Below are 27,382 nucleotides of genomic sequence, written 5' to 3'. Positions count from 1 at the left end.
TTAGGGATCGACGAAGGAGACTGCGATGTAGCGGGTGCCTTTGGTGGTGGGGAGCCCCTCGTGGTAGTGCGTGAGTCGCCCGGGGTGCATGAGAGTCCAGCCCTTCCGTGGGGCTCGGACGGAGCAGTTGTAGCGCAGGAACCGACAGCCCCCGCCCTGGGAGACAGGAGGTGTCAGTTCCCCAACAGGAGGCACCAGTTCCCCAGTGGGACGCTGGGCCCTTCCCCTACTACCCCCATTCTCCCATCTGAGCCATCACAGCCAAGGGGTTCTCAGCACACCTGCCTGGGGATACCTTGCAGAGCGACGGCCATGAGCTGCCTAAGGAAGACACTTGGCAAAAGAGCAAGGGATCAAGAGCACTGGCCTTGCAGGTAGGCAGCACTGGGCAGTGCCAACTAACTCTGTGACCAACCTGAACCTCAGTTTCTCCTTCTGGAAAATGGGCATTAAACTGTACAGGGTGGTAAGAATTAAATGAGATGATACAAGTAAGAGCTTAGGGCTCAGTTTCTCAACCTCAGCACTACGGACATTTTGGGCCAGATAATTCTTTCTTACGGGGGGTGTCCTGGGCATTCCTGGCCTCTACCCACTAGATGCCAGTAGCACCCCCATAGTTGTGACAACTTTAGGTATTACCAGTGTCCCCCCCAAGGGAGGGGGACAACCTCATCCCCTATGAGAACCTTGATACATTGTAAACTCTCAAAAAAATGACAGGTGTTTTTATGGGTGTCCTTCACAGTGCCTGCTCAGGACTGAGTCCCCAAAAGCTCTTAGAAAATAGTAGCTTAAGCAGTGAATGAATGAATGAATGGATGAATGGCTCCCTAGCTGATCACACCTAGAGGCCTTCCCTGGGGCCCTGAGGCCCTCAACGGCTCCTTCCAGACCCTCCTGTCTTCCTGGTTCCCCCAGCCCTCCCCTCTGGCCTCTAGCTTGTGCCCCGCACCTGCACGAACTCTGTCGTGTCATTCCCAAAGCTGCATCTTACTTTCAAGAATGATGAAAACCCTAAGCTTTTGAGGACTAATCGCTATCATTCCTTGAGTACTCATTATGGGTCCATGTAAGCAATTACCTGGATGAACTCAGTTAATTCTCACCATTCTATGGGGGCCCCTCTAGGTTCTCCCATCTAAGACGTGAGGAAACTGAGATGCTAAGAAGCGTGCCTGGTTATATGTTACAGACAGCTGGTGAGGGGAGAGGCAGGACCCAGGTCCAGGCAGTCTGGTCCTGGTCCTCCTGTGCCGCTGCTCTGTTACGTCTAAAGCCTTCTCCCTCCCACCAAATTGTGCTCTAAAGTCACCCCTCCCAAGAAGCCGTCCCCACGGACCTGGAACCCTTTCTCTCGGGTCCCCTGGGCCCCTCTGCCCGACCACGCTGTGAGTGCTCCCCAGCCAGCCCTCCCCCCCGGCCCGCCCTCACCTCGTAATCCACCCCAGCCCGGTTCAGGGCAATGTTAATGGTGAAGGTGGAGGCGTCATGGTGTGGCATCAGGGAGGGCTGCTCGTCAGGCCTGTAGCGGACAACAAAGGCCAGGTCGAACTGGGCCTGCGTCGAGGAAGCGGGACAAGAGAAGTGGCGTTAGAGAGAGGCCCCCGAAGGCCGGGAAAGGCAGGGGTGCACAGAAGGGACCCCTCATCCAATCGCTGGAACGTTGGCCGGGAGGGCAGGTCTGTTTATGCTGTGTTCTCCAGTGCGTGGCACAGAAAAGGTTCTCAGTTAAACTGTGGGGAGGAAGGGAAGGAAAAGAAGGAAAGGGGAAGAAGGGGAGGACATGGAGGAAAGGAGGGAAGAGAGGATGGAGAGGAGAGGAGGGGGTGGAAAGAAGGGAGGAAATGAACTTAGTCCTCACGACCCGCTCTGGCTGGTGAGTCCTTGAGGGTAAGGCCCAGGCACACGCAAAGCAGGTATTTGGAGAAAACCATTTAAAGAGCAGGCGAAGGGGTAAGACAGGAATAAAGACACAGACCTACTAGAGAATGGACTTGAGGATATGGGGAGGGGGAAGGGTAAGCTGTGACAAAGTGAAAGAGCGGCATGGACATATATACACTACCAAACGTAAGGTAGATAGCTAGTGGGAAGCAGCCGCATAGCACAGGGAGATCAGCTCGGTGCTTTGTGACCGCCTGGAGGGGTGGGATAGGGAGGGTGGGAGGGAGACGCAAAAGGGAGGGGATATGGGAACATATGTATACATATAACTGATTAAATTTGTGATAAAGCAAAAAATAAAAAAAAAAAAAAAAAAAAAAAAAAAAAAAAAAAAAAAAAAAAATAAAGAGCAGGCGACTGAGAGAAGGAGTGCAAAAGCCAAAGAGACAGTCAAAAGACACACGGGGCAGGAGCTGAAGGGATGGGCATGCTGGCCAGCTAAATGGGGGCTTGTCTGGGGGGCTAGCATAGGAGTCACTGAGGCAGGATTTAAGTACACAGAGAAAGATGCAAAGGGGTGAGTCAGAGGCTAGAGGCCCAGGGGCCTTCCATGACCCTAAATGCCTCCCGGGGCCCCGCCTCACACCTGAGGGGAGGAGACTTCACTCCTGGAGACCAAATATTCCGTCACTTCTCCCCCAAGCCAGGAACACCCTCCTCCCCACAAGCCCCAGCCGCTCCACCCCAAGCCCTCATCCTGGCTGCACCCCAGGCGCGCCCACCCTGGTGTAGTAGCCCGGGTAGAGTTTCTCCGTCATGGGGGCGATGTACTCCACCAGGAACTTGTGCCACGCCCGCTCAAAGTTGATCTGGTTCATGTGGATGTCTATGGTCGGCACGTTTTCGTAGCCACCCTGGATGCGGTTGTCCTGGAAGTGACCAAGGAGAGTGTGGTGAGCAGAGCTCTAAGATGGGCCCCACTCCACCCCACTGGAATTCCAGCCCCCTGGTGTACAGGCTCTGTCTAATCCCCTCCCTTTGACCTGTGAACCCCATGGGATAAGGTTAGGTTACAGGACAAAAGTGAAGGGATTTGGCAGATGTCATTAATGTAACCAGCCTATTGACTTTGGGTTCATCAAAAAGGAACTCATCCTGGCTGGGCCCTTCAAGGAGGATCTTTTTTTTTTTTTTTAGATGTTGGGCGTAGGAGTTTATTAATTAATTAATTAATTTTTGCTGTGTTGGGTCTTCGTTTCTGTGCGAGGGCTTTCTCTAGTTGTGGCAAGTGGGGGCCGCTCTTCGTCGCGGTGTGCGGGCCTCTCACTATCACAGCCTCTCTTGTTGCGGAGCACAGGCTCCCGACGCGCAGGCTCAGTAGTTGTGGCTCACGGGCCTAGTTGCTCCGCGGCATGTGGGATCTCCCCAGACCAGGGCTAGAACCCGTGTCCCCTGCATTAGCAGGCAGATTCTCAACCACTGTGCCACCAGGGAAGCCCCAAGGAGGATATTGAAGAAGGAGACTCTGTGTCCCACTGGCCTGGAAGGAGCAAGCTGCCTGAAATTCTACAGCTGCAAAGAAAGGAGTTCTGCCACATGAGCTTGGAAAAGGACCCCAAGCCTCAGATGAGACCCCAATCCCGGCTGATACCATGACTGCAGCCTTGTGAGGCCCTGAGCCGGACTCCCGACCCACAGGAACTGGGAGATAATAAATGGGTGTTGTTTTAAGCTGATAAACTTTGTGGTGATTTGTTACACAGCACAGAAAACCAATGCAGAAGGCCACAGGTTAGCTGGGGCACTAGCATCCCAGGGCTGGCCCGGTCAGTGGAGCACAAGGGTTCACCAGACCCCACACATGGGCTATGCGAGTTACTGGGTCCTGCAGATGAGCTCTGCCACCGAGCATGTAGATTAGGCGGTAACCAGAACCACTGCTTAGTCAAGCTGCCAGCCCAAAGGTTAGCTGGTCTCTGAGGCACATAGGCCCAGAGGCTCATGTGCCTTTAAAAATGGTTCCTGAACTTCCCAAGACGGGTGCAGGTATGCATTCCTCCTTCAGGGAGTGCACAGCCTGTCACATCCACCATGCCCCTTGCTTCTGCTGTCTGGTGCACTTGGCACTGCTGTCGCTTCCTAATTCTTCTGCGGCCCACACTTGTTCATTCCTCCCCCAGCTCCATCCACGCCTGATCTGGGGAAGGAAGCTAAATCATTCTAGTGAGAAACCAGGAACTGGAAAACTTGCAATTTAAGCTTAAGGCAGCTCGAAGTCACCCAGCAGCAATGGCAGCTTGAGGACCAACACCCCATCCCATCTCTCAATCCCTCTACTCCTAAGTGCTTGCAGGCACCCCTGCCGGTGCCCCCATCTCCAAGAGTCCCAGAGAGCTTGGCTGGCTTGCCAGGAAAAGAGCCCAGAGGGCAGGCATGGGGGGAGGGGCAGCCTCCCCTCAGTCGCGGTCCAGGCGTCTGGGACCCCTACCTTGTTATCTCCCAGAGACCACTGGCCGTAGTGCTCCATCTCTTCCACCAGCTCATCACAGGCCGTCTCCGTGAAGATGGGGAACCAGTAGACGTCTGGGCAAGGCTGAGGAGGGCGGGGACTCGGTCACAGGGTCCAGAGTGGCGTCACCACATTCCCCCTCTGCCCCCATGGCCCTCTGCAGAACCCACCGCAGGCAAGGCCCATCATGTGGTCTATGCCCGGTCCCACACACTCCAGTCTGTGAGCCCTCCATGTCCCCACGAGTGTCCCCAGGGAGCAGGGGCTCAGTGAGCTGCTGAAGGGAGAAGGAAGCAGAGCTCAGAGCTGGCCCTTCTCAGCCAAGAGCAGCCAGGGCCAGGGCCAGGAAAGGCACATGCGTATCCCCAGTGCCCCCAGGAAGCAGAGGCCCGCAGGCTCCGGGAGAAGCAGAGAAGCATTTGTTTCTCATCCTAGGCCCACGGTCCACAGTTGAGACCACATTTGGGGATATTTTCTTCTTGCTTGTTCAGGCCAGGGAGGAAGCGTCAGGCACCCCCAGGCCCCTGCAGACTCCAGTTGGAAAGTGCCAGCAAGAGGAGGGGGCCCATCCCACTGTCCATTCCCTCACCCCAAGCAGTGCCAGAGCATAGAAAGGTGCCTTCTCCCCGCCCAGGTCGGCTGGCTTTGTGCCTCTGCTGTCTGGCCCCGCCTTTGCAGCAGGTGCCGGATGTGAATCCAGCAGCTTTGTTCCCAAACGGCCTCCAGTCCTTACCATCTCCACCATCTTCCCTGCCAAGGCCTTGGTGTAGTTCTCGTGGATGTACTTCTCCTTCCAGTCCTGTGGGGAGTGGGAGAGGTGGGGTTCTCGGGCCTGCCTGGGCCAGCTGGGGCTCACCCCTTGTTCCACCGCATGAGCTGCTCCAAGATGGAGTTCTGCCCGCGAGCCCCCTGGGGGGTGGGGCGGGGGGGCGGGGGAGCCGGTATGTGCCTGTGCCACTGGGTCATGTGAGCTGATGGGCCCACAAGTGTGCCTGCAGGAGGGGGTGTCTGCATGTGCGTGTACACACGTGTGCGTGTGTGTACAGGTCTGCCTGCAGGTATGTACATGTGCCCACATCAGCCACAAGCTTGCAACGTCTAGGGATGCTGTCCCAACTTTCTCTTCCTCTGATCATCACAACACCCTCAGAGGTGAGACAGGCTGGGATAGTACACCCATTTTAGAGCTAAGATAACTGAGGCCCCAAAGGTGGAGAGGCTCAACTAAGTCACAGCTGATGGACCACAAACCTCGGCCTCTGACTCCTGGTCCCTCCTCCACCAGACGGCGCTGCCTCTGGCGATATTCTCCTCTCCCCACTGAAATCCTGCCCAACAAGCCCCCTGGGGCAGAGGGAGGCGGCGGGGGTGGGGGTGGCTTGGGGTCCCAGCCAAGGTCAGGCTGTGAGAGGGAGGCTTCTCAGGCCACAGGATCCCTGGGGTCTCCTCCGCTCCCACCCCTGCCCACCCACGAAGGGCCTCACCTCGGGGTTGCTGAACACCTCCCAGAGGTCGTTATGGAGGTGGGTGGTTTGGTAGCTGTCCAGGGACAGCAGGTGGCCGAAGGCGTGCCGGTTGGTCAGGAACAGGAACACATCCTGGAGAGAACGGGCCGGATGGAAGAGACCCTCCCCCTCCCCTGCACGCCCCGAGGGGTGAGGTGAGGGGCATGACTGCAGCCTCCTCTGCCCACCGAATTCGAATCCACCTCACCTCCCCAGTGCCTGGATGAGGCCTGACACTGGGGATGCAATCAAGGAAGACTTCCTGGAGGACTGAACAGGAATGAAAGAATGAATGTGCAAAAGAAAAGGATGGTGTTCTGATCCTGGAGTTAGTTGTGGGCACAGGGGAAACATTACCCTGCCATCATAGTTTTTAAAATAACCACAAAATAATATTGGGTGGGGCACGGGGATAGGGTAAGGGCATCTCGGGCACATCACTTGGAGTGAAGGTGGAAAGTTTTAGGTAGAAAGCTTCCTTTAGGCTCTGTCGAAAATGTAAATAAAAGAGGTGGTGTGAAAACAGGTGGTGTGGAAAAAATGATCCTGCAGATCCCGAGGACCAGCCCTCATGCCCGGGGCCCCAAGTGCCCCCACCAGGGCCTGGCAGCCTTGAAGCAGCCCTGCTGGGATCTCAGAAGCTGCAGGGCCTATGGTGACAAGGTGGCCCATCTTCCCTGTCAACAGGGCCTCTTCTGACTGCCCAGCCCGGGCTAACCTGCTGCCGGATATTGGCACAGAAGGCCATGTCCGGGTCCAGCTTGCTGTGGTGGAATAGGTCCATCTCCTGCAGCTCAGCCCGCAGGGCACTGCCCTTGATCAGGTAGATGTTTGAGATGTAGGGCACGTTCCAGACGCCGCTAAGGGAAAGAAAGGAAGATGGAGGGGGCCACAGGCGATGGCGAGGGGTCATAGTCTGGGGGTCAGGGGGAGGAGGAAAGGGGAAGTCACAGGCTGGGAGGGCATGATGGTGGTGATTTGATTCCCCTACCCTGGGCACATGGGCCCAGGATAACTATCAGGAAGTCCTTCTGTGTGTCTGACTGCAGTCTTCCTTTCTTCAGTTAAACAGGAATTTGAGGGCAACAGGGCAGGAATACCAGGAAGGGCAGTGCTGTAAGGCTAAGAGGAAAACAGATGAGGGGGCCCCCCATCCTGCAGGCACTCACACACGCCGCCCCTGCACAATGTCCACGTAGTCCTCGGAGCGGGCGTAGTAGCCATCTGCACTCAGTGTCCCCCAGAAGTTCGACCACAGCCTCCCGTGGCGGGTCATCAACGGGGCGATGACATTCCTGGGGAAGGAAGCACCTCAGAGGGAGTCCCTCTGCCACGGGGAGGTTGGGGCAGACCCAGGTATGGGGAAGGGGAGGGAGGGTGCCTTCACCCTGCAAGCACCTCCCTAGGGTAGGGCCTGGAGCTGGGTCTGGCCCATCTGGTGCCAGCTCCCTCCCACAGGGCAGCCAGGAAAGGCTGTGGGGGGGATGGGAGTGGGGGGTGGTGAGGCTGGGGCTTGTGGCCGGGAGGTGGGGAACATCCTAGACCAAGGTAGCCAGTCTGGGAAAAGCCCGGGGTCATAGGTGAGGCCAAGGCGGGGGAGGAGGAGAAAGGCAGGGAAGGGGCTCCCACCCCAGGTCCAGGCCCAGGGGAATCGTGAGCCCTGGCTCTGAGGGCCTGCTTTTCCAGCAGGCACAGCCCACCCAAGCCTCACTTGTTCTGCTCGATTAGCAGCTGCAGGGTTTTGGGCTCGGTCAGGGCCACATCGGCATCCACACTGAAGTAGTAGGTGCAGCCACGGTCCTGCCGGCACAAGTCCCTGCAGGGAGGGGGACACGGGGTCAGCGGGGACAGGGTTCTGGCGCCAGCCTCCCCACCCAGGATCCCAGAGCTACCCCCAGGCTGCAGTCCCCAACCATTGCCCATATCTGCAATCACCACATACCAGCCAAGGGTCTTTAGGGAGCTCAGGCCGGCCCTGCTGCAGGCTGGGACCAGCCACCTCCAGGTCTCTCCCAACTCCGAGACCCAACCCCTGGGCTACGGAGCTGTCCAGACAAGTCCCAGAGCCTGGCAAGTGGTGTCTAGTGCCCTGAAAACCTTGCTACTGGCGACAGCAGGCCCACAGACAGGTGCTTACACTGCCCGGGGCTATGGGTAAACTGTTTCTGCCTTTCTGGAGGATAGTTTGGCAACTTGTACCCAAAGCCTTAAAAATCCCATACTGGGGGCTTCGCTGATGGCGCACTGGTTGAGAGTCCGCCTGCCAATGCAGGGGACACGGGTTCGTGCCCCAGTCCGGGAGGATCCCACGTGCCGCGGAGCGGCTGGGCCCGTGAGCCATGGCCGTTGAGCCTGCGCGTCCGGAGCCTGTGCTCCGCAATGGGAGAGGCCACAGCAGTGAGAGGCCCACGTACCGCAAAAAAAAAAAAAAAAAAAAATCTCATACTGGGGCTTCCCTGGTGGCGCAGTGGTTGAGAGTCCGCCTGCCGATGCAGGGGACGCGGGTTCGTGCCCCGGTCCGGGAAGATTCCACATGCCGCAGAGTGGCTGGGCCCGTGAGCCATGGCCGCTGGGCCTGCGCGTCCGGAGCCTGTGCTCCACAACGGGAGAGGCCACAGCAGTGAGAGGCCCGCGTACCGCAAAAAAAAAAAAAAAAATCTCATACTAAGTAAAGTAAGTCAGACAGAGAAAGACAAATGTGATATCACTTATGCATGGATTCTAAAAAAATAATACAACCAACTTATTTACAAAACAGAAGTAGACTCACAGACATAGAAAAGAAACTTATGGTTACCAAAGGGGAAAGGTGAGGGGGAGAGATAGGTTAGGAGTTTGGGATTAACAGACACAAACCACTACATATAAAATAAACAACAAGGATTTACTCTCCAGCACAGAGGACGATATCCGGTATCTCATAATAACCTATAATGGAAAAGAATCTGAAGCTGTACTCCTGAAATTAACACAATATTGTAAGTCAACAATAGTTACATTAAAAAAAAAAAATCTATGTTCTTTTTGTTTATCTGGTGCCGGGCTCAGCAAACTACGGGCCACAGTCCAAATCTAGACCACTGCCTGGTTAGCTCATGAGCTAAGAACGGTTTGTTGTGTTTTTTAAATTTATTTTATTGAAGTATAGTTGATTTACAATGTTGTGTTAATTTCTGCTATACAGCAAAGTGATTCAGTTATATATATATATACATATACACACACATTCTTTCTCATATTCCTTTCCATTATGATTTATCGCAGGATATTGAATATAGTTCCCTGTGCTCTGCAGTAGGACCTTGTTGTTTATCCATCTTATAGATAATAGCGTGCATCTGCTAACCCCAAACTCCCAATCCATCCCTCCCCACCCCATCCCACAAGTCTGTAAGAACAGTTTTACATTTTTAAATGGTTGGGGAAAATAAAAATCAAAAGAAGTCACGTGGGCTTCCCTGGTGGCGCAGTGGTTGAGAGTCCGCCTGCCAATACAGGTGACACGGGTTCGTGCCCCGGTCCGGGAAGATCCCACATGCCGCGGAGCGGCTGGGCCCGTGAGCCATGGCCGCTGAGCCTGTGCGTCCGGAGCCTGTGCTCCGCAACAGGAGAGGCCGCAGCAGTGATAGGCCCGCGTACCGCAAAAAAAAAAAAAAAAATGTTATGGGAGCACTGCCACGCTCATTCGTGCTCCAATAGCTGGGCTGAGTGGTCACGGCCGAGCCCACAAAGCCAATTTACACAGATTTACTAGCTAGTCCTTTATAAAAAATTTGCCAGTCTCGGATCTGGACTTTCTAATTCTTTTATAGTCAACACAAATTACTTGTTTGTTTTAATGATAAAGGAAAAAAAAAATCAGAGATTGTTTCTCTAATTGTCAGCATTTGTCTATTCTGGCCCTCCAGTCCTTCCTCTTTCTCTCATTTGCTTCCTGAATCCAATTGACAGTGCTCAGCCCCTCCCAGGAGCACCGAGGTTGGCTCAACTACTTCCCCATTTGAGAGATGGGAACACTGAGGCCCAGAGAGGGGCAGGACTTGCTGGAGACCACACAGCCTTCTGAACCTGTCTCCCCGCCTGGTGCTCCTGATACTGCAGCCCCTCTGCCACGACCCCCAACTCACACGCCCATGTTCCTGGCGTCCGCGTTCGCCACCCGCACCTCGGGGCCCAGCAGTTTTACAGACTGGTACTCGCTGCCATGCTCTGCCAGGAACTGCTCCACCTGAGTCTTATGTTGCTGCTCCTGGGGGTGAGGGGATGGAGGGTGAGGATGAGGCTTCACCCCAGGGACCACAGCACCTTCTGCTACGGCAGGCTGCTCTCCGTCATTCCTGGAGCATCCCTGGCCATCTGCTTTCCTATCCCCAGAACTCTGCCCATGCAGAGCCTGGACCTTCTGCCTGGAGTGCCCTTCCTGGCCATCCTTTGACCATCCTCCTCTGACCAGGCCAGGCCCACAGGCCTCTTAAGAGCCTCTGTCACCAGGCCAGTGCCCCTCACCCCACAAGCCACACATCCATAGTCGCGGATTCTGCTGGTCCAGGGTGTGGCCCAGGGGTCTGCTTTGCTATAAAACGCTCCAGGCGATCTTCAAAGTGCATTCTGAAAAACAGTTTCTACCTGGAGCCCCTGCACCGGGAAGCAGAAAGAGCAGGGTGTTTAAAAACAAACCCAGGGTTCAGAGAGAAACCCAGCTCTGCTCTGATTAGCTGCATGAACTTGGACAAGTCACTTCACCCGTCTCAGCTTCAGTTTCCTCCTTTGTAAAATGGGAGGGCGATCATGCCTCCCACACCGGGTCACTGCAAGGACTCAACAAGGCAGAGCACAAAGTAGGTCCTCAAAGACTGCCTGGAACAGTTCTCTTTTTCTATACAAAGTCACAGTGCATGCGTGTGAGGTTTGATGTCTCCAGGGAAGCTGGGAGCCTCCCAAGGGCAGGGCCTACACCCTCCTCCTGTTTCCAGGTGACACAGTTGAATGAATGTCTGTGACCCACGCAGACCTGAGCTGAGTGGGGGACCACAGGTCCCTGGGGGTGGGGTGCAGACAGTCAGGGCCGAGAGGTCTCGGAAAGGGGTGACCCTAGACGGGGCAGCTGAGAAGACTCTAGGGAAGGCAAGGAGCCTTAACAGCAGGTGGAATTTGGAGAGCGTATCTGGCTTCTCTCAGCAAAAGCTGAGAGGTGGGACTTTATCTGGCTGGGAAGGAAAGGCAGGCAAGGGAGGGAGCTAGCCCTGCGAGCCACAGAGTAGCAGGCCTCCAGGCCCTCCCCGATTCCTCAGAAGGTACTCAAAGAATGAAAACCAATTTGACCATCACCAGGTCAAATCAAGAAAGACTGCCTGGACCAGGAAGGGAAACAATGACAATGACATCAGCTGAGAGCACCTACTGTGCAACTTCTTTAACCCTTGCAGCAAATCTACGTGGCCTGCACTAACACTATCCCTATCTAATAGACCTAAGAGATGAGAAAACTGAAGCCCAGAGAGGTTGAATAACATGCCCAAGGTCACACAGCTAATAAAAGCAGTGATGTTGGGGTTCAAACCCGGCCAGTCTGACTCCAGAGTCAACCCAGCGAGTGGGGATACAGCCCACTGCCCACTTCCGTTTGGCCCAGACAACCCTGGTTCAGTCACTTCCTCAGAGGTGTCAGGGCGTCTTGTGAGGCTGAGCCCTTGACCCAAGCCACACGGCGACCCCACCAAGTGCCTGCTACTCACATGGTTGTGAATGAAAAGCCGCAGCTGTTTCCGGGGGTAGTGGAGGCGCAGGAGCCGCTGGAAGAACAGGGACAGGAACGGCGTGGGCTGTTCGATGAACACGCCAACTAGGACCGTGGGCAGTGCTTCATCCTGCATGGGGAGAGGGTGGCACAGGAGTCCGGCGATGTCCAGCCATTGCGCCACCGCTGAGCCCCGAGGATGGCCTGAGGGATCTGGAGCCACAGGCAGACGCTTGCGGACTTAGCAGGAAAGGGGCCTGGGCCGGGGTGCTCCGAGCAGGATGTGCAGATGGCAGAGGCAGGGACTGGCAGGGAAGCAGCAGGAGGCTGTCCCTGCCGGGGACGAGAGCAGCGTGAACCCAGACTTGGAGAGAGGACGGGTTGATGGCACGCCGTCGGGAGAGCTTGGCTGGCATGGGGTCTGAGGTGGGCCTTAAATGAGGAGTAAGTTTCGTGGGATGGGGAGAAGGCTGCAGGAGCACCCGAAGGACCAGGCAGAAGACACCAGAACATAGGCACCTGGGGGAAGCTGGAGCGTGTAGTCTGAGAAGGTTTCCAGGAGGAGGTGTGTAGGTGAGGGGGAGGAGGATGGAACCCCAGACAGGGAGGTGACCCCTTTACCCCCAACCAAAGACAACAGAGTCTCCAGAATCCACCATCCTCCCCTCCCCGAGGGACGGAACCCCGGGGTCCAGCAGCCTCACCCCAATGCCCTTGAGGCTGCGCAGGCCCTCATCACACACAGCACATCCCGTCTCAAAGGTCCAGAAGCGTGGGATGTAGTTGCCCAGGTAGTTCAGCTGCAGCTGTGGGGAGATGAGGGGTCTGAGAGGAAACAGGCTCAGCCCCACCCCCACTCCACCCAACCAACAAGTCACATCTCCCTGGGCCCCTTGTGGGCCTGCACCCCAGCCTCCCCTAAGGGGACAGGAATGTGGCTTTATTTGGGGTGGGACTTGGAGAGCATGTACATCCCCCTGGAGATCACCAAAGCTGCTCTGAGGGGGAGGGCCGCGGGAGGACTCAGCACTCTGGTGCTTCTTCATCTTTGGATCTCCTGGGAGCTTGTAAAATGCAGATTCCTGAGCCCCATGCCTGCAGACATTCCAAATGAGCAGCTCTTGGGTGGCATCAGGAAATCTGCATTTGAACACCCTCTCCTTCCCCTCCGTCCACGTGATTCTGACGAGGGTGGTCAAGGACCACACTCCAAGAAATGTGCTGTGATCCAGGGGCCCGTTCCCCAGGGGCCAGTTGGGTCTGGCCTGCTCCCCCGCCCCTTCTGTAGCTCTGGGAGCACAGGGAACAGTCTGTCCTGTTCAGGTCTGGCGAGGCCTCAGGCCCTGCTACAAACATTCAATCGACGTTTGTTGAATGTAGAAACAAGCCTGCCCGGGAGTGGCAGAGTACAGATGACTCAGGGCCGCCCAGTCTGGGCCTGGATAGGGACAGGAGCCTCCTTTGTGGTCCAGCAGAGATGGACAGGGCATCACCAACCACCACAGTAAGGAGAGAAGGCACCACATTGAACTCGGATGTGAGGTCGGAGGCAATGCGTGGGTCCCAGGTGGGTGGCCCTGACCCCAAGGGGAAGCTGTGGTGTCACAGTGGGAGCACAGTTGGGATTCTGGACCCCCATCCCACTCTCCCCCGGGAGCTGGGGCCCCTCCCTACCTTGGTAGGCCCATTGCCATGAATCAGGACCGGGAGGGTGTCGTAAGCCAGGTTCCTTGCTCTCACTTGGCCCATTTCAAACTTGAGCACCACCTCATCTGGGGGGCAGAAAGCAGAGACCTGTCCAGCATCAGGCCCACAGGCCGAGCTCCAGGGCTGACAGGATGGGCTAGAATCCAAAGTCTCCCCCAGTGAGGCCCTGGGCTAGTCACTTCACCTCTCTGAGCCTCAGTTTCCTCATCTGTAAAATGGGGGTTAGAGTGGGAGGATTCCGTGTCCTGCGAGTACTTAGCACCACGCCTGGCACGTGGTAAGCATGGAATCCATGGCAACCTCTACTATTTGTTGTGATTACTTATTAGAGCCAGAAGCAGAGGATGGGAGCAAGCAAAGACCTGAAACATCCCAGCTCCAGGTGCAGTTCAACCAGCAGGGAGGCCTGGGTCAGGCAGGGACAGATCCTGTCCCGGTGGAGAAAGCCCCTGCAGTAGGGTCCCAACACCGAAGCTCTGACCTGGTGAGTCTGCACGTAAGACAGCAGGTAGGACGCTGCCTTGCCTGACAGTTATAGAAGGCAGAAGGGCCTTTTCCCAGAGGCCTGAGAAGATGCTGGGCTGGGAGGGCTTTTGTGGTGGGTGATCATGTGATGGGAGCCCCTCTGTGCAAGCTCCTGATCCACCTAAGAGGTGGCCTGGACCCAGCTTCTAAACCTAGGTTCACAAACTCCCAGAACCCACAGGCCAAAGCACGCAATGCTTCTGCACCTCCCTGGGAGGGGAGCCGGAGCTCTCCTCAGATTCTCAAAGGGGTCCATTTACCCCATTAAATCACCAATCAATGATCTGGTCCAAATTCTCTTTTCTAAGCATGGGAAAACTGAGGCAGGAGGGGTGTGTGTGTGTGTCTTGCTTGAGGTCACCCAGCAAGATAGTGGCAAAGCAATGTCATCACCAGCCACCAACAGGACCAGGCCAAGAGCATTTGTGGTTTCAAGGGCCAAGTGGCCTCTCTGCTTCCGAAGTCATCCATCAACTCCCTGCCCCCAGCCCAGGAAGTCTTCACCTGGGAGGTGGGAGGACAGGGGAAGGAGGTGAAGCAGGCTCTCACCTCTAAAGACCAGTTATGCAGGGCAGGGATCAGGTACCCGCCGAGTGCATCACCCAGCTCCTCCCAGGCTGAGCCTTGGTGTCCGGCAGGCTCTCTGGAATGACCTCTTAGCCCTCCTTTCTCCACCCCTAGAGAGACACAGCTCTGCCCCCAGAGGACATCCAGGTGGTCTCTGGGGACCTGGGGATGAGGTGGGCGACATCCCGGCACAACAACCCGAGAGGAACCTCCTCGGCTCAGGCCCTGCCTGGAATCCTCATCTCCTTACCACTCCTCTCAGGATCCCCCTCCCTGTCGGGGCTGCTCACCCAAGGCTCCATCCAGATTCTGGAAGATACGGCAACGGTGGTCCAGGGTGATATTGATCCCCTCCTGCAGGAAAGAGGGCAGCAGGCTGCAGCAGGGACAGGCCCTGGCAGAGGACAAGGCTCCATCACCCAGTGTGGGGAATCTGTCCTCCCACTTTTGCCACTTCCTTTCCCCACACCCACTTTGCCCTGTCACATCAGGGCAGCTGGGAGCCTTGGGAAGGCCAGCCAGTGGCCAAACCCCTGGGATCTACTAGTCTAGTGGCTGTATTCACAGAGAACCAGGGACTCTCAGAACTGGAAGGAATCTAAGGAAACAGCTGGTTCAACTACAACAACAACCATAGTAATAACAAATGCTTGTTTAGCACTTTACTATGTGCCAATCACATCCTAAGTATTATATGTACATTAATTTAATCCACACAACACCCTTATAGACTTAAAAACAAGGCACACGGACTTCCCTGGTGGTGCAGTCGTTAAGAATCCGCCTGCCAATGCAGGGGACACGGGTTCGAGCTCTGCTCCAGGAAGATCCCACACGCCACAGAGCAACTAAGACCGTGCGCCACAACTACTGAGCCTGCGCTCTAGAGCCCACGAGCCACAACTACTGAGCCCACGTGCCACAACTACTGGAGCCCGTGTGCCTAGAGCCCGTGCTCCACAATAAGAGAAGCCACGGCAATGAGAAGCCCGCGCACTGCAACGAAGAGTAGCCCCCGCTCGCCGCAACTAGAGAAAGCCCGTGTGCAGCAGCGAAGACCCAACACAGCCAAGTAAGTAAGTAAATAAATAAATAAAAACAAACAAACAAACAAACAAGGCACAGAAAGGTTGGATAACTTGCTCAAGGTCACACACTTAGTAATTGGCTAAGCTGGCATCTGAGCCTGGTAGCCTGGTCCTGAGGTCCACGTTCACTGCATAATGCTGCCTCTTCGAGATCTGACTGTGTCTCATGGAGCTCTAGGCCAGGCCAAGTGACACTCTAGGCTCAGCCTTCATCCCACAGAGAACAGCTCCACTGTTTTGTTTTAGACCATGGGCTTCTGCTAGCAATGTAACTGGAGGCAAAGGGGAAGGAGGAGGAAGGACTGGGCTAACTAAAGATCAAGTTCATCGTTTCCACTGCACAAGTCCAATTGCTTCATTATTTCATGGATAACAAAAATCAAGGCCCAGAGAGGGAAAGTGAGTTACCCTACGTCATGCAGCACAGAATAAACAGGGGCTGGGGGGGGTAAGCAGGGAAGAATCCAGGAATACTGACCCCCCTCAAGGGCTCCCTAAATTTCCTGCCTGCCCAGAGGACACTGGTTGGCTTTGGGGCTACACTGGCCTAGTTCTACTGCTTCCATTCCCCTCAATGATCTCTGCTTTTTCTTTTTTGGCCTTGCCATGTGGCTTGAGGGATCTTAGCTCCCCAACCAGGGATTGAACCCGCACCCTCGGCAATGAAAGCGCAGAGTCCTAACCACTGGGCCACCAGGGAATTCCCCAATGATCCCTGCCTTGAGACAGGCTGAGAGGCCTAGCTTCTGGGGCCCAGGTCCAGCCAAGATCACATCAGCCCCCTAGAAACCCTCCAGGCAGGGTTGGGCAGGGGCAGCTCAGCCTGTCAGTTCCTTTCATGACCATCCTCACCACCTGACCTGAGGCTGTAAATTCCTTGTGGCCCCAGCTTGAAGGTCCACGAGGGCAGACACCCCAACTGTCTTGTTCACTGCCATATCCCTGCCCTACACCTGACAGTGTCTCTCACACACCACAGGCACTCAATAAATACCTGCTGAATAAATGAGTGAATCGAAGAATAGATAAATGGAGTGTCAATGCCCAACCCAGGGGGTCAGGCCTGGGGGGCAGGGGCTGCTCCTAGTGCAGCCTGGTCTGGGGGAATCCAGCGTCAAGATCCCACAGTCCCACCCACTGCCTCTTACCCTCTTCTCCGGGTCCAAGAAGATCTTGGTGTAAAAGAGCTGGTCACTGTCACTGTCCTGACCCTCCCACTCAGCCACCAGTTTGCTGAGGTTGGGGGCATAACCGATGAAGCCTGGGGGTGGGGGACATACAGAGACAGACACTTAGCTTCCGGCCTCTAAGCCAGGGGCCTCTTCCCAGCCTCCCCTCTCATCCACCTCCCACTTCCTTACCCATAAGCCCTGCCTCCTCTCAGAAGCCCTCCTGGATTGAGAAGAGGCGATATCTACAGGTTGGAAACAGCCTGCCAGTTAATGTCACTTGGTGACAAGTTCCCACTGAGCCCAGAGAGAAAAATCAGTGCTGTCCATTAAGCTGCACCAGCTCAGGTCCTGGGCACCACACAGGTGGTGAATAAATGAATTAGACCAGAAGCCCAGGAGAGCAGGGCTGGTGGGGCATAGGCTTGGAGCCCCTTTTCTACAGCTATCTGAGAAACCTGACCCAGAGAAGGGTAGAGGCTGAGCCAAGGTCACACAGTACAGGAGGGCTTAGAGGGTAAGGGCCACACAGCCCCCAGGCTACAGTGCAGACTGGTGAGAAGGGAAGAGAAAAAGGAGAAGGTGGGCAGCCAGGGAGGGCCCTGCCCTAGGGGACACCTCTACCCCTGGGCCAGGGCCAGGCCATCTGGACTCTGCTAACTCTCTTGGCCAATGGGGAAACGTGGTCCCTGGGGGCGGAGCGCCCTTCCGTGGCTGGACAGAGGAATCCAGAATAAAATATGGATTTTATTCTCCGTGCAGTAGGAAGTCACTGAGTGATGTGTGCAGACTCGCATCTGGCTGCTGGGTGGAGAATGGACTGGAAGGGGCGAGGGTGGAGGCTGGCAGAGCAGTTAGGAGACGACTGCCCATGCCAGGGGCCCCAGGAGGCAGCGGCAAGGGGCGTGGACATGAGAGGGCAGATTCCAGAGATCTTTTGAATTGGAAGTGCTGTGACCTGCTGATGGACTAAGGTGCGGGAAGGCAAGGGAGGAATCAGGGGTGACTCCCTGTTTTGACCTGTGCAGATGGGGGGCTATTGAATGAGACAAGGAAGATTGCAGAGAAGCTGATTTAAGGGTTAAAAAGTCAGGAGTTGGGGCTTCCCTGGTGGCGCAGTGGTTGAGAGTCCGCCGCCGATGCAGGGGACACGGGTTCGTGCCCCGGTCCGGGAAGATCCCACATGCTGCGGAGCGGCTGGGCCCGTGAGCCATGGCCACTGAGCCTGCGCGTCCGGAGCCTGTGCTCCGCAACGGGAGAGGCCACAACAGTGAGAGGCCCGCGTACCGCCAAAAAAAAAAAAAAAAAAAAAAAAAAAAAAAAAAAAAATCAGGAGTTCTACTGAGGACATTCTGCATTCAGGACCCGTGAGCCATCCGCATGGGATGTCAAGCCAGGGGGCATCTGCACCCAGGCAGCAGATGGACCCCTCTGGAGCCTGCCCAGCCTGCCACACACTCCGCACCTGGGCCCCTCACCTCCAGAGCCCAGGAACCTCTTGCCGTCAGATACCACCGGGTACTTGGCCTCCAGCCTGCGGTCCGGGTAGATGAGCTCCTCGGCAGAGAAGACCACCTGGCTCCCGGCCTGCCGGAACTTCTTCAGGAGCTCTCGGGGCCCCGAGGCAAACACCACGTCGTAGCTGTGGCCAGAGCCGGGAGAAGACAGGGCAGAGGTGAACAGGGAGGAGAAGGGGTGGGGGAGAGGGAGGCAGGGGCTCAGGAGGGTGCAGGCAGGAGGAGACCAGGGATCAAGGCTCTCGCCCTCCTCCCACGCCAACCCCAGGCCACATCTGGGAAATGGATCTGCCCTGTTGCCTTTGCCCCTGCCCACCACGTTTCCACCCCCTTCCTGGGCAGAGACGTGGTCCCCATAATCTGTGCCCATCTCACACTCAAAGCATAGGTCACCAAACCTGGGCAGGTCCCCCCACCCATCTTTTCACCAAGAGTGGACATGGGTCTTTTCTGGGGTTCATAGACCCCTTAAAACTGCAGGCAACCTTAGCTAGAGTAACCCTCCTCATCCCTGATGTCCTGGCAGGACCTCATTCTAGAATATTCCTCTACCTCTCAGCTGCCTACCTGTCTGTGAAGAGAATGACCAGGTTCTCCTTGTCTGCGTGCTTCTCCAGGGCTTTCTTCAGTAGTCGAACCTTCAGCCCTCCACCTGCCGACATCTCCTTGCCCCCATGCCAGTCCTCCCCCAGCCCCAGCGCCTGCAGAGAAAGGCCCCTTAACATGAGCTTCTGGTAAACAAAAATCTGGCCAGCTCAATTTCCAACCCCACCTGGGCAGTGCACATCTTTGCTTCTGGCTGTGGCCAGCACCTCCTCCCCTCCCCATGGGAAACCATTCTAAGACATATGTGTGGCTGAGCAGGTGCCTGGTGTGGTCATGTGACCATGGCTGGCCAATCAGAGTGTCCCATCTCTCCCAGAGCCATAAGTTTGAGCATGTAACCCAAGTAGGGCCTATGAGTCTTCCCTGGGACTGTTATGTTAAAAGTAAGAAAAGCTTGTCTTGTTCTGCTGAGGTTGTGAAGCTGGGGCATGTGGGTCTATGGCTGGTGGTCATCCTGCCACCATGTAGAGAGAGCATGTCCGCAAATGAAAACAAACAGGGCCTAGAGATGGAAAGACGAGGCCCTTACCATGCTGCTTGAACTCCTAGATCCAGCTATGTCTGAAGCAACCCCCTGCCTCAAGCCCCATTTATGTAAACTAATACACTTTCTTATAATGAATTTTTTTTAATTTATTTTTTAAATTTATTTATTTTTGGCTGCGTTGGGTCTTTGTTCCTGCACAAGGGTTTTCTCTAGTTGTGGCGAGCGGGGGCTACTCTTCATTGCGGTATGCGGGCTTCTCATTGCAGTGGCTTCTCTTGTTGAGAAGCATGGGCTCTAGGTGCGCAGGCTCCAGTAGTTGTGGTGCATGAGCTTAATTGCTCCTCAGCGTGTGGGATCTTCCTGGACTAGGGCTTGAACCCCTGTCCCCTCCATTGGCAGGCAAATTCTTAACCACTGCGCCACCAGGGAAACCACAAACTAATACACTTTCTTTCTGGCTTAAAGCCACTAGACTGCAAGCTGTGTAGGCAGTGCCCTGGTCTGTCTCGTCCATCTTTCTGTCCCCAGTGCCAACCATGGCACCTGACACAAGGAGGCACTCAGCACACTCAGTGAAATGGAGGAATCTCTCCCTGCAGGGCTCAGCCCCACAGACTGCACGCACAGGACATGACATCCATGCCACCGATGGACATGGCGTTAGCTTGTGTTTCGTTACAGCAGTGTTTATACAGGTAAGATATCCAGACAAGGGCATCCCCAAATCACCTGGGAGGCCTTGTGGAAATGCTGATCCCCAGGCCCTACCCTCTAAACTAGCCACAGGTCCCCAGGCGAGTCTTATGCACTAACATGAGCATTCCCACATACCTCTCGAGTCTCACCTTCCACACACCCTCTATCTCCAGCACCTCCTAGACTTTGCTTATGTTCTTCCCATCTTACTTTTCCAGAAGATTTCCCTTTGGGCCCAAGTCAGTTTGGGAAAGGCAGACATCCAGCTCCTGGACTCTCCCCCCACCCCTTGGCTATCTCTGCCCCACCCAGGGAGCCCCTTACCTGGATCTTGTAGTTGAAGAACTGGGCTGACCGCTTGAAGCGTCGGAACCCCTCGGTCTCCTTTGTGGCCACCGTGAGGACCAAAAGGTTGTCTGGGGACAGAGAAGGGAATGAAAGATGAAGAGAGGTGACAGCAGGAATGGATGACCGTGCCCAGCGGGATGTGTCAAATCCCACAGGATGTATCTTCCTGTCAACCCATTATACACAAGGGCCCAGGGCCCAGGTAGGAGGAGACACACCTAAGATCACTCAGCTGGGTTAATGACAGAGCTGGGACATAACCTGGGTCTCCCAGTTCTCCTTCAGGGCTCCGTTCATCTGGTAACTGACCAATGTGGCGGGAAGTACCCAGAGCAGAGGTGTCTGCACCTCGCATTGTGAGACTGGGTCTCTCTGGACTTAGGAGCAGAGGAAAGGATTCGCTCTGAATGCTGAACAACAGGAGGACCTCTCTGGCCAATATCAGACATTAGCCTGGCAACAATCACAGCTCTCCATGCCCGCACTCCCGGCAGACATTGCTAATCAATCCCAACAGACTTTCTTGCTGAGCCTCACTTGGCCTTGGATTCTCCCAACACTGTGAGAACCAATAAGAGCTGGCCTGTAGTGGAAACTGACTTGAAATCCTGGCCTTTGGCCAGAGCAGCTATGCTACCTTTTTAATGAGGGACCTCTCTGGGCTCTGCAGTGTGGCTTCACCTCTGCAACAGAACCTGCTGGAAACACTCCCAGATGCCATCTCTGGGAGCCGTGAAGAAGCCCCTCCCAGACCATACTTTGAGGCTGTGTTCTATGAGAAGTGAAGGCTCTGGGAGTCCCCTGGTGGCCTAGTGGTTAGGATTTCGGGCTTTCACTGCTGAGGCCCTGGTTCAATCCCTGGTTGGGGACCTGAGATCCCACAAGCCGTGCTGCACAGGAGAAAAAAAAAAAAATTCCCTGTAGCTGGCCTGGTTAGGCTCCTAGCTCTGCTCTTTACCAACTGTGTGACCTTGGGCAAGTCCTTGACCCTTCTGAGCTGGTTTCCCCCTTGTAAAATAGGGATAGTAGTAGTACCTACTTCCCAGGGCTGCTGGACTAATTAAATGAGATCAGGCCTGTAAAATCCTGGTTGGGATGCCGGCACACACTAAGCTATTATTGGTGCTTATTACTGAGAGGCAAACGCCTTGCTCTGGCATTCAAGGCCCCCGTTGATTGGCCTGGTGACACACTCATTCCCTCCACTGAGTGGGCCCTCCTCCTGGCTGGGCTCCTCCCTCCTGCCAGGGCTCCCTCTCTGTGCTCTTTCTCTAACCTTCCTTCAAGTCCCAGGGCCAGTGACACTTCTTCCCTGCCACCACCTCTATGAAGCCTTCTTGGATTTCTCCTGACCTCTCTCTGGGCAGAGGGCAGGACCCCACTTTGCAGCGCCCATCATTGTTTCACTGGGTGAGCCTTACTTCCCTGGGGTCCAGGTCTTAACACTTTTCTGGGTGAACAGACTCACCAAGTGGCCAGGCCAGCACAGGCAGGTAAGGCCCTCCCACCTCGACCTCCCCAGGAAGTCAGGAGGAGCCTGGGCTAAAAGAACAAAGGAGTCCAGCCTGACAGAGCTGGCTGAGCTGAGGGGCAGGCTGCTGGTCCCAGAGCAAGGGGTTGGTGCCAGGTGGCCCAGCCAGGATTGGCAAGGATCCGCTGCGGGTGGGTCCAGAGACCTGGCACAGAAGCGGGTGGATTCACTAGGCAGATGTGTAGAGGGGAGGCCTCACCATCTGACCCTGGGGTCCAGGAAAGAGGGGTGCTGCTCACACTCGGGGAAGGGCTCCCCCCAACTCCTGCCAGGATGGTTAAGTCTGCCCTCAGGCAAGGAGAGACAGAGCCCCAGCTCTGAGGCCCTCTTGTCGACAACAGGGGCTGCTGGGGACAGGAAGAGTGTCACATTTCATGGATGGAAAAAGCCAGCGTGTGTATCTCTGTGAGATTCTGGATTCTCCATTGGACCAGGGCTCCTGAAGTCAGGAAGTGGGGGAGGGGGAGTGAGGAACCCAAGACTCAGACATGGTAACCTGCCCAAGGGAGCCATGATGTGGCAGCACCATGATTTGGACACAGATACCTGGACCCAGAGTCCCCTCTCTTCACCTCTGCACGCACCGCTCAGGCCTGGGACGTGGCCAGGCGTCCATCTCCATCTGTCTAATGAGACTGTCCGGCTCAAGCCATGCTGGACCCTCCCCACTTCCCTCCCCACATGCCCCCTTCCTCCTGCACAGCCTGTCTCCACTCAGTTTTCCTGCCAGGTGCTCGCCATGGCACCTTAACAAATCCTGGGTTCCTTGGGCAACACAACGCCCACTCTCCTAGCCAAGGACCCCACAAAATCCCCCAGCGCAGAGGGCCACAAACCTGCCTGCATATCAGCATCACAAGGGAGGTTGTGAAATCCACATTCTCGGGCCCCAGGACCAGAGGTCTGAGATGGACCCAGGAGTCTGGATTTGTCCTACATTGCCCTGGTGATTTCTGATGTCAGCCACATTTAGAAACCGCTGGTCCAACCCATCCCTTGGTCCTCTGCCTCTGGGCTCCAATGCAGGGGCCTGGGAGGTGGTTCACAGCAAGAGAGCTCAAGGCAGGCCCCTCCCCTAAGGGACCCTGGCATCACCCCTCAACACCCCATGAAACTGCATCGCTGAATCCAGCCGGCACCCCATTCCTTTGTCCTGCCTGAAAAGCTTGCTTCTTCCCCTGAAAAGGGCCCAGGCCACCTCCTCCAGGAAGCCCTCCTCTATCTCATCCCCTTACCCAGTCAGCCCTCGGCCCGTGAAGTCTCCGTGTGCACAGCAGGCGAAGTACCAGTACAAACCTGCTCCTCCCTTTGCCAGGCCAGGCCCGCATCTCTATTTCCTCGGTTTCCCTCCCCCTCCCCAGGACTCGGACTGAGTGTGACTTGGGCCTCAGGTACAGTGTCTGGCCTTCAGGAGCCCTGTGGAGATGACTAGTAAGCGCGAGCACTGTTGAGCCTTTTCTAGATGCCGTGCACCTTGTGAAGCGTGTTACATTCATTATCAAATTTAACCATCGACACCCTGTGCTGTAGGTGATATTTCTACCCCCCCCTTCTACAGGTGAGGAAACTGAGGCACAGAGAGGCTATATAACCTCGAGGTCAGAAGGAAATGAGCTGGAATTCCAAATGCCCATGCCCTTCACCACACTGTTTCCCTGTCCAACATCCCGGAATGCTGGGAATCCCAGCTGTAGACTGAATCCAGCATTTCCAGCCACCTTCTCTCAGGCCTCCCCAGTGTGGACACCCGTTCCAGTTACTGGGAGAGGTCTCTTCCCAACTCACTGCACAGCCAGAGCTCTGGGCAGCCTACAGGGTGACAACGTGGCCCAGGGCCCTGCCCACCTGCTTTCTGTCTGGTCCAGCCAGCCACCTTGGGCTGAGGCCAGGGCCCACGTGAGGCCCGACATACAGGGCTCTTGGTCCCCCCTGACCCGCTGCTCAAAGTCCAGCAGTGGTTTCCCCAGATGGATGACCCATGATCCAGGGTCAGCAGAGACAAACCAGAGAGCAGAGTGGAGTGGCAAACTGCCACAGATTGCTGGGAGGGTAACTTAGCCTCTCTGTGCCTCTGTTTTCTTATCTGTAAAATGGGAGTAATAACAATAGTACCAGGGAATTCTTTGGCGGTCCAGGAGTGGTTAGGACTCTGCGCTTTTACTGACAAGGGCTGGGGTTCAATCCCTGGTCGGGGAACTAAAGTGCTGCCCTGGGGGGCAGGGATGGAGAGGAGCTGCCTTCCTGAGAGTGAGAATGATGGGGAGTGGGAGGGGCACGGGGGTCTTGAGGGGAGTGCAGACACCTCTCTGGGATCCTAAGAGAAGGCTGAGGACTCAGGCTCTGTTCGGCTGTGTTTCTTCAGATGCCACCTCCTCTCCCCAAGCAGTGCGGGTCCAGGCAAGGGGGTGGATGGTCAGCGTGTGGCCTTGGCTCCCAAGGCACGGTCATGACACACCCAGTCTGCTCTCTGGGGAGGCGGGAATGAATGAAGCTCCTCTCCCATCCCCCACACCCACCTGGGGCTGGAACGGAAGCCAGGCGATGGGGATTCCCAGGGCTGGAGCCAGCCCTGCCTCTTCCCCAGGTCTGGCCTCCCACTCATTTCTGCCACCTCAGGTCTCCTGAGACTCCCCCGCCCTGACACACACACAGCCAGCTGGGTCTGCCTGCTTCTCCATTTCCTGCGGCGGAACGGCACGACCTGGAGCTCCCACCCAAGCCCAGCTGGCATCCCTGGAGTCTCAGGTCTCAGCGGCCATCGGGCTCAGGCTGCTCCTTCCCTCTCTGTGGCCAGATGAAGGCCTGCAGGGAAAGGCATGGGCCCAGGGAGAAGGGGGGCTCAGCTAGAAGCAGCTACAGAAAGAAGGACGGACCACGTTGCTCCTGGGCTCTCCCAGCCCCTCAGCTCTGTGCAAATTTGCTTGTTTGGATGCTGCTTTGTTGAAGGCCTTTTTCTGTCCCGCACATCAGTCTGGGGGGCCCCCAGGGCAGGGCACTGTCTCCTCCCTCAGGCACAGGGCTCTCTGGGAGCGGAGGGCTGTGCCTCCCCCATCAGACTGGGCGTCCACTGGGGTGAGAAGCTCCGTGCCCTCCCTCAGACTGGCAGCACCCTGAAAGGGAGAACTGTCCCTCTTTCTCTCTGTGTGCCGAATCCTTGGGTGTGCAGATGAGGGTGGACAAGCAGCTGAGAGCACCTCCACCCGCCACACCCCGTGCAGCAAATCCCCTGCCCCGCTTCAGGCTTCACTGGGCCCCTGAGGGACACACGGCACAGTCCCTGTGCCTGCCCCATGGAACACTCCTCTGTAGCTGCTCCATCCCAGCCACCTGGGCTGGGTGTCCCCGCAGGCAGCTGGGGTGCCCCCTTGCTGAGGCCAGTGGGCAGCCTGGGCCAGGCCTGTAGGAAAAACTACCATCCTATGCTGCCTCCTTGGCCAGCAGGCTGAGGGGTCCCAACCACCTGGGTCTGGGACAGTTGGGCAGACTTCCCCAGGCAGCATCTCCCGGCAACACCTGCCCCCCCATCTGGAGCTGGGGGTCAGCAGGAATGAGCAGAAGGTCTGAGTCCCAGTCGATGATGCCACTTCCAATCAGCGGTGGCAACCTGAGACCAGGTGTTTAACCGTTTAGGGTCTCAGTCTTCCTATCTGCAAAATGAGGCCAATGATTCCTTATGTATCAAAAGGGTCTGAATGGAGCAAGGGAAGCACAGGGCCTCAAACTTGAGAGCGGCCTGACTTTCGCCACATGCCTGGGGACCCGCTTACTATCTACTAGGTGCTTTACCTGGATTATCTCAGCAACACCCTGAATCCTGTACCCTCTGTGGGGGCTGCCTTGTGTCCACTCTGTCCCCTCCCATCACCTGCTAGGGGTCAGGGCACCTGAAGCCTTGTCATCAATTTGGATCCTCCAACTCACCTCCCGGGCTTCATCACCTCCCTGGGCAGCTGGAGTTTCTCCCCTGGGATGGTCTGGGGTGGAAGGAGCCTACATCAGCAGAAGCAGAGGGAAGAGACACCCAAGGCGAAAAAAGGCCAGCAACTGGACCCAGGCCATAGGACCTTTGCACACACCACCAGCCCAGCCCAGCCCTGTGCTTAGCACCTCCCTCACTGGATTTCTTGACCTGTCTTACTGCCCTGCTGGGATACTCCAGGAAAGCTGGCAGCGCTGGGCCAAGAAAGAAAATGCCTTTATGGGCTGGGCATCGAGCTGAACTCTCACTAACAGGCCTCATCCCACAGAATCATTGTCAAGAGCTCTAGGACGCAGGTATCATCACGCCTGTTTTGCAGGCTAGAACACCAAGCCTCATGGAGATTAAGCACCACTGCTTTACCACAGGAGACGCATGGCCTTGGGTAGAACCTGACACAAAGGAAGTACTCAAGAAATGGTGGTTCCCATCCCTTTTCCTGGCCCAAGGGTCTGCTAAACTACCATCCTGCCCCACTCTGGTTCCCAGTTTCTCTAGAAGAGTGGGCCAAGGGGAACGGGGGATGATGGAGGGTGTGGTCAGTCTGGCTCTGCTTCGCTGGGACTGCCAGTGGTCTGTGTCCTCCTCGGGCTCTCAGATGCTGACTGGGTGGCCCTGCAGGTGGTCCAGGGAGGGCTGGGGAGGAGAGTAGCACCCGCTCAGGATACACAGTGGGACACACTTTGAAATCCAATCTGCCTTGGGGTTGTAGAAAAAGCACTAGAGCCGGAGTCCAGCAGATCTGAGACCCACCACTCCAAAGCTGGATCCCCCTGGGCAGTCACTACACCTGTCTGGGCCTCAGTTTCCTCATGTGCAACCCGGAGAGAGTGAGACCCACCTGGGAGGGGGAGAGCAGACCACTGAGGACACGGGTGAAAGTACAAACGGCTCGGTGATGTGAGCCACCCTTTCTGTCCCCCACCCCGCCCGGGTGCCCCTCACTCCATAGTTATGAGGCCTAGGTGTGAATCCTGATTTCACAGCCCACAAGCGGTGTGACCCTGGGCAAGTGAATCAACTCTGGAGCCTCAGTTTGCCCAGCTGGAAAATGGAAATGATAGAAGGATGCACTTCTGAAGGTTAGGATCCTGCTTAATCGACGTCTGACTCATAGCCAGTGCTCCACAAAGGTAGTTATTGTCCGTATTATTATGAGTGCTATCATTATTTGCCCTTCTGGGTAATGAACGGGACTTGGGCCGTTCCTCCCCTCCAGCTGCCCGAGGAAAGTGGGAAACGCAACCCTAAGAGGGGAAGTGCCTTGTCCAAGTCACCATTGGGTCAGTGGACAACTGGCCTGAACCCAGAACCCCTCGGAAGCCCAGGCCTCCGCTACAGGCCGGTCCTAACGGAGGCAGCCCCCAGACCAGCCCACCTGCCCCCATCCCCCCCACCCCACCTCCGGCCCCGGATTCCCACTCCCGCCCCCGGCCCGGAGCCCTCACCCTCCGGCTTGGCATCACCCTTCGTTTCCACCAGGAGCAGCCAGCCCAGCGGGGCCAGGAGCAGCTGGAGCCGCAT

General features: G+C 56.2%; 1 protein-coding gene across 1 annotated transcript; it reads right to left on the bottom strand.

Annotated features, from left to right (window-relative positions):
• PLOD1 (procollagen-lysine,2-oxoglutarate 5-dioxygenase 1) lies at window positions 1-27,382 on the bottom strand (the record flags this gene model as incomplete). The annotated part of the gene is given in 22 exon segments (XM_079696594.1): window positions 1-156; window positions 1,435-1,560; window positions 2,670-2,816; window positions 4,376-4,480; window positions 5,130-5,195; window positions 5,881-5,994; window positions 6,620-6,761; window positions 7,071-7,196; window positions 7,613-7,717; window positions 10,029-10,150; window positions 11,637-11,768; window positions 12,343-12,444; window positions 13,313-13,410; window positions 14,728-14,791; window positions 16,674-16,786; window positions 18,173-18,336; window positions 18,779-18,912; window positions 20,325-20,416; window positions 22,079-22,174; window positions 22,177-22,216; window positions 22,219-22,223; window positions 27,307-27,382. Coding segments are annotated over 22 exon segments (2,325 nt in total).

Source organism: Hyperoodon ampullatus, assembly GCF_949752795.1.
Source record: "Hyperoodon ampullatus genome assembly, chromosome: 2".
NCBI classification, from domain to species: domain Eukaryota; kingdom Metazoa; phylum Chordata; class Mammalia; order Artiodactyla; family Ziphiidae; genus Hyperoodon; species Hyperoodon ampullatus.
Note: the sequence above shows the minus strand (reverse complement) of the source record. Positions and strands in the feature narration are given on the sequence as shown.